Source organism: Notolepis coatsorum (assembly GCF_963971535.1).
Source record: "Notolepis coatsorum genome assembly, chromosome: 11".
Taxonomy (NCBI): domain Eukaryota; kingdom Metazoa; phylum Chordata; class Actinopteri; order Aulopiformes; family Paralepididae; genus Notolepis; species Notolepis coatsorum.
Window position 1 is genome coordinate 93898095 of NC_140175.1, and position 12211 is coordinate 93910305.

General features: G+C 43.7%; 1 protein-coding gene across 1 annotated transcript in view; it reads left to right on the plus strand.

The window, feature by feature from the left end:
* loxhd1a (lipoxygenase homology PLAT domains 1a) overlaps nt 1–12211 on the plus strand; it is a gene marked incomplete at both ends in the record, with an annotated part of 180996 nt that overhangs the window by 127874 nt on the left and 40911 nt on the right. Inside the window, 3 exons of the mRNA XM_084324540.1 lie at nt 877–1062; nt 2304–2431; nt 6443–6560. Of these exons, the coding sequence (XP_084180666.1) occupies nt 877–1062; nt 2304–2431; nt 6443–6560 (432 nt within the window). The remainder of the gene's footprint in view (nt 1–876; nt 1063–2303; nt 2432–6442; nt 6561–12211) is intronic.

Genomic DNA, 12211 nt, shown 5'->3' on the forward strand with positions numbered 1-12211 from the left:
TGGTGATACTAAATCCAAATTGAACTCGGGCATTTGAAAGATAATATATGTATATATATATAAATGTGCGAATTGGCTATAATAAGGTAATGTATAAGCATCATATTCTATATTCTATAATAATATTTCAAATTGCACTGGTCCGGATGGGAGAATTCAGTACTGTATCTACAGAACCTTCGGTTTACTCATCTTCCCTTTATTAATTACCTTAGATTTTTTGTACACATGATCTCAAGAGGGTACTGAACGAGATCAGTGTCAGTTTTTTAAGTTTGGTCATTACTATCATGGTGTTATTCACTGTCAAAGACGCAAAGAAAAATCATAATTCATATTCTCCTTTGTTTCATCACAATTTAAGCAAGCCTAGTAATAGACACAATATTTCTGACACTGTGAATACATTCCCTGAGGTCCATAGATGTACCTAGATACCAAGAATATGCAAATAGGCCTTGTAGAAGTGGAGCAATATTCCATTTACCTAGGTATATATTTTAGGCGGATTTTCACATCGTGTGGAACAGGTTAAGACTGTCGCCCTAGTGTCTGAGCTGTATACTAGTTAACTATATTAACTAGTCATGGCTGTACAGAGAATATGTATTTAAACAGAGCTATGGACATGATAATATTTTCCAAGACAGGACGGATGGGGAGTCTCTCTCGCGGAGCCGTGTAATCACATTTTGGGCACTCTCCTGCGTGCACGCACACACACACACACACACACACACACACACACACACACACACACACACACACACACACACACACACACACACACACAAACAAACAATGCATGAGATCATTACACACACACACAGAGACACACACACTGCTAGTAGTGATTGTTTCTCTCCCTCCCTGCAGTTTGGCCATGACGGGGCCACTCCTGACAGCTGCTGGCTGGTTGATGAGCTGTCTGTTGCCGTGCCAACCAGAGGGGTCAATTATATTTTCGCTTGCAAGTGCTGGCTGGCCAAAGATCGAGGAGACGGCCTGACTGCTCGGATATTCAACGCGTTGGACGCAGAAAATATTTGCATATCACAGAAGGTATGTATATGAGAGTGTGTGTGTGGCCACAGTTACAGCCGTATATACACAGCTTAACCCTTTCACTGCCTCACTACCAAAGGGTTAACCCTTTCACTGCCACACTGCAGAAGGTTAACCCTTTCACTGTCACACTACATAAGGTTAACCCTTTCACTACCACACTACAGAAGGTTAACCCTTTCACTACCAGTGTGGTAGTGAAAGGGTTAATACATTTATGCTACTGCAGCTCTGGGATTAATACATACTAGCACAACAGGGATTGGGAATGCTTTGATGTATTTGATGCAAATGCTTCGTACGTAGCTGTATCCACAAGTAGTACATTTAGACAATTTCATTGACAGCGGATTTTACACCTGGCTGGTTCTGTGAGTTTCTGGGGCAATTTGTGCGTGTTCCTAAAATAATCCTCTTTGGTCTTTCATATCCAAATAACCACATTTTTGTATATGCTCCATAACTTTAAAGTATGTTCAGCACACCTCAGTTTAGTGTTGTTGTTGTCGTCCTTGTTGTTGTTTTGGCCTTTGCTCCTGTATATTTCTTATACTGCCAGTCAGTGTATCACTGTCATATCCATAATCCATAGTCACAGTGAAGAACACACTGTCGCATATTATTGTGCCATCGTGACCATTATTACTTACTAAGTGGTGTTGTTGTCCATCAGGGAGCACTCTGTCCTCTGGACTTGTCAGTAACAATGCCCCTGTTACGGTGATAGGGACACCGTACAGCTGCGAGTGCCGTCCTTCGGATGAGACGCTAAACCGAGCTCCTGACTGAATTCGGTCGTTAAAGAACCCAGGGCGCCGATCACAAAGAGTAGGGGGTCCTCTACATTCCTGGCCAAATTCCCAATCAGGTCTCAGACACCAAGGCCACCTAATCATCCCTCCCTCCCTTAATTGGCTGATATCAATCCCTGTCTCCTGAGCCGTTCAGTGATGTGTGCCTGGTGCCAGTGTATGGCAGCCATTGAGCCTGCATAGCCCAAGGTTGGGTGCTACCAGTGGTGGTGAAGGAGGCAATTTCCACCCTACATTGTGGGGAGGGCTTTGAGTGTCTAGAAAAGCACTATATAAATGTAATGATCATTCATTCATACTCTTTGCAAGAGAGAAATCCACACAAACCCCTCTGCGGCGTAACACTGAGTCTGGAAGATGCAGACGGATGGGTGAAGCGACGGTAGAAGGTGACTGAGTGAGACGTGTTGTGTCCCCTGTGGTCAGGTCATCTACGAGGTGACGGTCGTGACGGGGGACGTGCAGAACGCAGGGACCGACACCCAGATCTTCATGTCTGTGTTCGGCCTCAACGGCAGCACAGAGGAGATGCCGCTACAGAAGAACGAGGATAGGTACGGGACCAGACCCGAACAACAACACACACTGTCACGACTGAACTAGTGGAACCCAATATGCAAACACAGAGACAGCAGACATAGAACTTGGTATAACCCAAAATACTTTATTATTATAGGTGCTTTATTGTATAATCGTCCAAGCAGTGGTTGGTAAAGCCACAGGGATACTTGTATTGTCCAGGGGCTAAGAGAAGGAGCAGGGTAGTCAGACAAGCGAGAAGTCGTATACAGAATGGGATACTCAAGTAGTTCAGGGTTCGAGCAAGGAGTGGGCTAGTCAGCCAGGCGGGGGGGGTCGTACACAGGATCTGTTCCTCAGACGGTCCGGGGCTTAGGCAAGGCGCGGGTTGTCAGACAGGCGGGGGGTCATACACGGTAGCGAGTTCTACATACCGTCCGGGTTGTAGGCAAGAAGAATCGTCAGGCAGGCAGAGGTCAGGCAAGAGAGATCCAGGAGTAGGGACAGCACGGGGAGCCAGATGAGGGACTGGGAAAAGGAGAGACAGGTAAGACACAAGACAAGGAACACGGAAATACAACTAACTAGAAATGAGCAAAGAACTATGACTGACTGGGTAATACTAAGCTACGACCTGGCAGCATGATGACATCTGCGCCAGGTTTAAGTAGGTGCAGCAATCAGCACACAGATGTCCAACAGCTGCTCCCAGAGCTCCCACACACCTGACTCCACGTCTGTAATTAGAGAGAATAATAGAGAGAGAGAGTAGACAGGCAGGCATAGGGTGTGACACACACTCATCTCACATGAGTTGCCATACGGTATACACACACACACGCACACGCGCACACACACACACACACACACACACACACACACACACACACACACACACACACACACACACACACACACACACACACACACAGGCAAGTATACATGCACACACACACACATGCACGTACCCACACACACACATACACACTTTCCCTAATTCTGGTGGAAAAACCATACCAAACAATATATATGTTATTCAATATAAATCTTTAAAGCATAAAAAACATGTGCGGAGGGGATCTGTAATTAACACTAACTACAGTAGCACTAGCTGTAACATGTGGTAGCTGACACCATAGACATATATAAAGGCTAGATGACTCGGGGAGCTCCAGTAGCTCACCACGTACCGCGAGTGCTATTTCAGCGCCGTGGACAACCGCGCTTGCGCGGATCTGGGGCTGAGCGCGTTTGAATCCCGGACGGCAGCCGTGCCTTTCCCAGAGTGTCTTTCCCCCCATCTGAACCCTTTCAGCCTGCTTCTGTCGGTCGAACTTGACCAAGTATGAATGCGACGGAAAAGCGATAAACGCTAAAAAGAACCAGCTGACTGGTCAAAGTAAAAAAAAAAAAAAAAAAAAGGCTAGATGACTCACCCGCGCTGCTGGCCAATGGAGACCGACGTTGCCACATGGTGGCCATCTTGCCCCAGGCAGCATGTCCACTCATAACATGAATGTCTATGGTGCATGTACTATTGAAATAACCATACCTTGCTCAATTTTCAACCGATTTTCAAACGGTTTGGTTAGTTATAAACGTCAGAGATGTAGTTATCATACTACTTACTTATAATGGACTTTCATATGAAGATTATTTCAACATGTCCATCCTGAATCATAGCCACGTTAATAACGTTTGTAATAAACCAAACCGTTTGTAAATCGGTTGAAAATGTAGCAAGCTATGGTTATTTCAATAGTACATGCACCATAGACATTTATGCTATGAGTGGGCGTGCTGCCTGTAACAAGATGGCCACCGGTGATCTACGCTGGAGACTCCGCCTTGCACCATCTAGTTATATATATATATATGGCTAGGCAGCGGACATTGCGCTCGTCACCAACGCAAGAGACACCGGGTTCGACTCCGGCTGTCGGCGTTGCCTCCGGCTTGGGCCAGCCGTCATACTAACTCAATTGGCAGAGTTAGCGGGTGGAAGTCGATGGGTGGTAATCTGGACGTTGTGGACAGCGACTCCTACAGGTGGTCGGTTGGGGGACGCCTGCACAGCAGAGACAGGAAATGGCGGGGGTAGTGTGAGCCTCCCACACGTTACACCTCGCCAATGAGAGTCCGCGCTGGCAGGTGAAAAGATGTGACAGGCTGCCTCCTCGTGTATCGGAGGGGACACGTGATGCAAGGCTTCTATCCTCCCTACAACCGGCCAGTGGGGGGCATATGCGAGCAACCTTCAAGACAGGGGAGGGAAGAATTGGCACAGTGGAATTGGGATGGGAGAAAAATAGAAAAAGAGGAGAAAAAGTGGATAAAAAAAAGATATATATATATATATCTATGGCTGACACAGCAGTTTGAATGTAGCTAACAGCCAAAGAAGACGCTAGACGCTTTGCATTGTGGGATAGGTTAGGAGGATTAAATGCATGCTGCATAGTTAAGTTATATACCGTAATATAGTACCCCATTGGCATGGCCATTCTCTAAGGTATCTGAATGCCAACGGACTCAATCGAACTCACATTTTACACACATGCCCACTGCATGCTAGTTCTTTAGTTTAGGGTCAACACCATGCAGTTCTTCGCGTAGTGCTAGGACTTTTTCTTCATACCTTGGTCCCCAAACAGTCTTGGAATTGCATCAATTAGATATGGCTGTAAAGCTGGCACTCTTGTGGATCCAAAGAGCTCAACTGCATTAATGTGTGATGCTGTGGCTGCTCACAGTAACTCTCTCAATGTGAGCGACACCGTGAAAAAACCTGACCTCAGGGCGGCTAGGTGGCGCAGCTCTCGGCGTTGCTACCAGCTTGGCTGGTCGTTCATATTAATACAATTGGCAGTATTAGGGGGTGGGAAGCTGGTGGGTGGGGATCGGACGTTGTGGACAGCGACTCCTACAGGTAGGTTGGTGCGCCTGCGCAGCAGAATCAGGAAGCGACGGGGGCGGCGTGCCCTCCCACGCAGACCCTCGCCGCTGAGAGATCGCGCTGTGCAGGTGAACAGATGCGACGGCTACTTCCTCGAGTACCGGAGGGGACACATGATGTAAGGCTTTGTCCACATTGCAGCCGGCTTGTGGGAGGCATGGCCTAACAGCGTTCGAGACAGGGGAGGGTAGAATTGGACGATACGAAATTGGGGAAGGGAGAGAAAATAGAAAATGGGGAGAAAAAGTAGAAAAAAAACCTGACCTCACTGCATAAACAATATCAACTGTATTGTGCCCTATAGGTTAACCACAGCACCATGAAACCTGACACCTATAAACTAGAGACCTATGTCAATAAGAGAGGGTATGGTTTGTATGAATGCATTGTTGTTTGTGTAAATAGTTATTGATACCACATCACAGTGTGACCATTATTGATTAAGTTAATTGGTTAAGTCTTTTTGGATGGATTTTGGACCATGTTTTTCAATTCTCAAGTGGTCAAATATGGTTTGGGTTAGCATTAAATCTGTGTAACTAACTAATGGTATCGACTCAGATCTTGATGCAGCAATCTGTTACACATAATTGAGTTTGGGAATGGCCATAGTATTATATATATATATATATATATATATATATATATATATATATATATATATATATATATATATATATATATATATATATATATATTTATATGTGCGTGTGTACAGTATATATATTGTATATTTCTAACCACTTCAAGGGTCAATAGGACTTCATATTGTCATATTTTACTGTTCTGTCCTCAATCCCAGGCCTCCTTTTGACAATTACTAATCTACAATGAAGGGAACGTTGACTTCAAGACACCTTATCATGCTGTCAGTACATCATACAGTGTATCATGCTGTCAGTACATCATACAGTGTATCATGCTGTCAGTACATCATACAGTGTATCATGCTGTCAGTACATCATACAGTGTATCATGCTGTCAGTACATCATACAGTGTATCATGCTGTCAGTACATCATACAGTGTATCATGCTGTCAGTACATCATACAGTGTATCATGCTGTCAATGTCTCTGTGGCGGTTGTCAGGTTCGAGCGTGGCCAGGAGGACACGTTCAGCCTGGAGATCGATGACATCGCCCCACTGAGGAAGATGAGGCTCCGCATCGACGGCAGCGGCAGCCGACCCGACTGGTTCCTTGATAAGGTCAGCAGGGTCACTGCGTCGCTGCCAGACGGGTCCGTTTAGCTACACTGGTTCTGTAGGAGAAGATAGAAGTGTTACTCCACACTAGAGTATACGGTATAAGTAGTCCACACACACACACACACAGCATTTCAACCTGTAACTCCTCATAACGACCAAGATCCTGGTTAGACACCTTTGATTGATTGATTGATTGATTGATTGATTGATTGATTGATTGATTGATTGATTAATTTATTGATTGATTGAAAACCTTATTAACAGATTGCAGAATGGGTACAATACAGTACGGCTCAATACACACAATTGTTAAGGGGATGCAGACCTGAGAAAGACTTTCGTCTTGTTTACATCAGGGTCCCCCATTTTCAATTCATCATGACATTTAATATATATATATATATATATATTTATTAAAAAAAATTATTAATAGTTTGAAACACAACACAGCTCAACATAAATACAGTACAATACAGACAAAAACAAAACTCACAAACATAGTACAATACAGACAAAACACACTAACAAATGGGGGGGGGGGGGTGCAGATCAATTCAGTCATAACTATTCTCCTTATAAAGATCCAGGGGCCTTCCTCTCCATGGTCATATTCAGCGAGCGTTGAAGCTGCTCGTTCCATTGACAATAGGTCCATGAAATCCCTCATCCAGGTGTCAATACAAAAACAATTTGGCGTTTGTATCTTCCAATTCAACATGATACATGTACGCTTCAACATGTATGCTTAACTTACATATGCGCTAGTGTAATAATAATGCGTTGTGTGAGTGCTGATTGTATACAAACTACCCCTACAAACTACCCCTACCTTAACATCGAGTAGAGGATAGTCTTAAAATAACCTTGTATCTTACACATTTGGATGATGTTGTTGTATTTTTTTAAACTGTCTCCCATTGTGATGCAGTCAATGAAACATCATGACATTTATGACATACAAATATACAGTACTGTTTAAACAGAGTTTCTAAAAGAGAATATATACATTTGAGGGGGAAGAAACTGTACATTGGAGGGGGTTGGGTGGGGGGGTTTGGTTTCGAATTGCAGCCTCCCGTAGGTGCTCTTCAGCCCCCCCCCCCCCTCTCTCTCTCTCTCTCTCTCTCTCTCTTACACTATCTATTTATCTGACACTCACTTTCTCTCTCTCTCTCTCTCTCTCTCTCTCTCTCTCTCTCTCTCTCTCTCTCTCTCTCTCTCTCTCTCTCTCTCTCTCTCTCTCTCTCTCTCTCTCTCTCTCTCTCTCTCTCTCTCTCTCTCTCTCTCACCATCACCCGATTTGTGGTTTATGTAGAATCAGGGTGTATTTTCGGGGGTTATTGTCGGCCGGCTATAGAGTTGCCGTTTTCCTGACCTTTTTTACTGGGAGTTCACTGCTCACAGCGGTACAAGTGAAGAGACCAAGAGCGCAGCAGTAACAAGGACTCCTGTTTGGTTCTTTATCCCCCCACACCACTCCTGATACCACTTCACTACCTGCAGCTGGGCAAGTCTGAAAAGCTTAGCTATAATAAGATAAGATAAGATATTCCTTTATTGATCCCCTTGGGGAAATTCGGGCATCATAGCAGCATGGGGAAGGGGGGAGGTACAGGTATGGGCAGGGTAATAATAATAATAATAATAATAATAATAATAATAATAATAATAATATATTTGATTTGTAGGGCGCTTTATAGTTGTGGAGCATATCTCAAAGCGCTACATTGTAAAAGAACATAAAAGCTAGAAAGACAGTAAAAAAAATTAAGAATATAAAATAAGCAAGACTAAAACTAGTAAGGAGTAAAAAGAACACTAAAACTAGTAAAAGAGTAAATAAAAACATCAAATAAGAAGGGCTAAAACTGGTAAAAGAACATAAAATATGTGGAGCTAAAACTAAATAAAATCCACAAAAGGCTCTATTAAAAAGATTAGTTTTGAGGCCCTTTTTAAAAGCATCCACAGTCTGTGGTGTCTTCTCAGTAATAGTAGAAATACCTAAATATTGGCAATAACATTTGATCTGAATATAAAAATATGAAACTATGAAATAAGAGAAATCATTATCATCATCATCATCAGCCTCTTCATCATCAGCCTCAAAACACCCGCAGCATCATCATCCCTGATACCCGTCGCTCGAGAGGGCATCAGAGGTGTTGCGAGAAAGACGAGGGGAGAGAGGCGTAGACAAATGTCTCCTGCATACGGTCGACCGTCCGTAACCACCCACCTGTATGAATCATCCACAATCTACTGACTACAGGCGCGCAATGAGAGGCCTTTGTGCTTTTCCTTTCATCATCATCATCATCATCATCCTCTCAGAGCATCGGTTATATGGGGTGGAAACACGGCTCATCCGTAAAACATGGTTCCTGGAAAGGTAAACCGTGTGGAATAATGATTGTTTTTCCCTCCGTGATGATCGATAGCACAGAGAGCAGTCACGCTGCAGTGTCTGCAGTCTGGCCCTGTTATGCTATAGGTCACAGGAGCACTCAATCTGTTATATCAGACAGACACACGAGGCCTACCCACACACATGCACACACACACACACACACACACACACACACACACACACACACACACATACACACATACATATTATTTTATATTATATGAACGTCTGCAGGCGAGAGGTCGGTGGGTGATGCACACACACACACACACACACACACACACACATGCACATGCAAGCACCCACCCACCCACACACACACACACACACACACACACACACACACACACACACACACACACAATCAGGGTCACTGTAGGGCAGGGGTCAGAGTTCCTGCGGGACGAGCCAAGCAGAATCTGAGAGTATTATTGACTGACCCATTTTAATCACTATGGTGCCGGCATCTAATACACACACACACACATACACACACACACACATACTGTACACACACATGTGCGCATATGCATGGACATATGCATGCACACACGAACACACACGCACGCACACACACACACACACACACACACACACAGAGGATGATTGGTGGGCTGCAGCACTGTGTGTCCCATCGACCAGTCAGCAGAACACTGACCAGAATACTGAGCACCTCTAGCACCACACGCTTATCTCTGCTATATACAGGGCCGTTTCTTGCATAGGGCCCCTGAAGCCACCAGGGAGGCCCCTAAATTGGCATTCAAAAAAAAGATATTATAACAAAAAATTTTACTCAATACACTGTATACTGTATATATATATATATATCCTGTAGGGATGTAAGACCGCCGGACCACAAATGACATCACGTCATAAATCAAGTTCACCAGACTGTCTGACAAAATTATCTTTTTTTTTGTCAAACGTATTCAAGTATAAACATCATAACCACGTCACAACAGCAGTTATAATGTATATTATCATCAATACATTAGTTTACCAATAGGTTAAAGTGTTATTAGATAGATTTTAGTTTTAGTTTTTCTGTTGTTTAGTTTGCGAATGTCCGCCAGTTTTTTTGCGGCCATTTTGAAGAGGACATCCAGAGCTTTCGATGAGCATTGTAATTCTTCAGAAATACACTTCCCAGAGGCCTCTAGGTCAAAAAAAGCAAATGGGTTCTGTATGCATTTTTTAATATCTCTTATTACTCAGGATATTATACCACAAAACTGAACGTTATTGGCTTATATTGGAGCGCAGTTAGTTTGTCTCCCCTATTTTGAGCATTTAGCAACAATCAGATTTGAAATCAGTTTCAAAATGACGTCACTCTGGCCAGAATAATAAACCTACTGTACATACAAGATTTCATTATCTGTTCTTATGCACGCCTGGTGATACTAAATCCAAATTGAACTCTGGCATTTGAAAGATAAGATTTGGCACAATCCATAAATGTGCGAATTGGCTATAATAAGGTAATTTATAAGCCTGCTATTCTATATTCTATAATAATATTTCAAATTGCATTGGTCCGGATGGGAGAATTCAGTACTGTATCTACAAAACCTTCTGTTTAATCATCTTCCCTTTATTCATTTCCTTAGATTTTCTGTACACGTGATCTCAAGAAGGTACTGAATGAGATGGGATCATCCCTATGTTCCCCGGGTCCTATGTTCCCCGGGTCCTATGTTCCCCGGGTCCTATGTTCCCCGGGTCCTATGTTCCCCGCTTGATTGATTAATTGATTGAACATTTTATAATTTTGTATTATTTTATTAATTATTAATGTCCGCCTTGTTTCTAACTGGTTAAGCTTAGGCCCTCTTTCGAAGTTGGTTAAGGTTAGAGTTTGGAATCAGGGCTGGTGATCTAAAATGTTCAATCAATCAATCAATCAAGCGCGGAACATAGGACCCGGGGAACATAGACATGCTCCCAATGAGATCAGTGGCAGTTTTTCATGTCTGGTCATTTTTTGCATGGTGTTATTCACTGTCAAAGATGCAAAGAAAAATTATTATTCATATTCCCCTTTGTTTCATCACAATTTAAGCAAGCCTAGTAATAGACACAATATTTCTGACACTGGGAATACATTCACTGAGGTCCATAGATGTCCCTAGATACCAAGAACATGCAAATGGACCTTGTAGAAGTGGAGCAATATTCCATTTACTTAGGTATGTATTGTAGGCGGATTTTCAGAAAATAGGGCTCCGGGCTTAGGAGGTAAAAAAAATTACCGATAGGCTACTGCTTATGACCGCAAGTGGGCGTTTCTTTATAATACTTTTTTTTAAACATAAGTGGCTTACTGAAAAATGTAGTTGCATTTTCAAACTTTATTTAACTTTAACTTTATCTTAAATAGTTCCATTTACATTTCAATATTGTAAGTCAGAAATGTAAGGAAAATGCAGTATCTGTCTCATTTATGTGCATTTGGGAGATGTTATAATGCAGATTCGGTAAATCCTGGGTCAACTTGAGATGATTTGATTTGAATCCAGCTTGAAGTCTCGGGGGACCGAGTGCACTCTGATGATGAAACGGTCACAGAGCACATGTCCGTGTGCGGACGAACGTCCTCTCTGTGTCTTCTCCGATCAAGGCGGCATGCCCCGTAGGGTTTGCGGAGGAGCGGTCAGGGGCGGTCAGGAGCGGTCAGGAGCGATAGCAAGCCCTGTCCATCCTCCGTGGCCTGGGACCGGGGGGGAGGCCGGGGGGGAACACGTCCTTGTCTCGACCCTGGCCTGCCTGCACACAGCCTGGGTGTGTTCAGCATCACAAACAGATGTGCTCCTGTTCCAGGCCACCGGCTCTCTCTGTGTGTGTGTGTGTGTGTGTGTGTGTGTGTGTGTGTGTGTGTGTGTGTGTGTACGGGACGCCGCAGTGAGAGCCGGGCAGCCAGCCAGCCAGCGCGGTGATCCGCCCAAATTAATATGAGATGGTGATGGGGGAGCTAATGGGCTTTCAAGTCTCTGACTCTATAATGGCGCCTCGACGTACACGCTGTGACAAGCAGTGAGATACCTTGGTGTGTGTGTGTGTGTGTGTGTGTGTGTGTGTGTGTGTGTGTGTACTGTACATACCGGAAATATAAAAAATTTAATGCTTGTGATGCATAACATCTTAGCTTATTTGCATACCCAGAGGGGATATTGGCATATATATGTACATCGCGTCAGCATGATTGTTTAATCCTTTGTGCCTTTTTGGTATAAAGCTT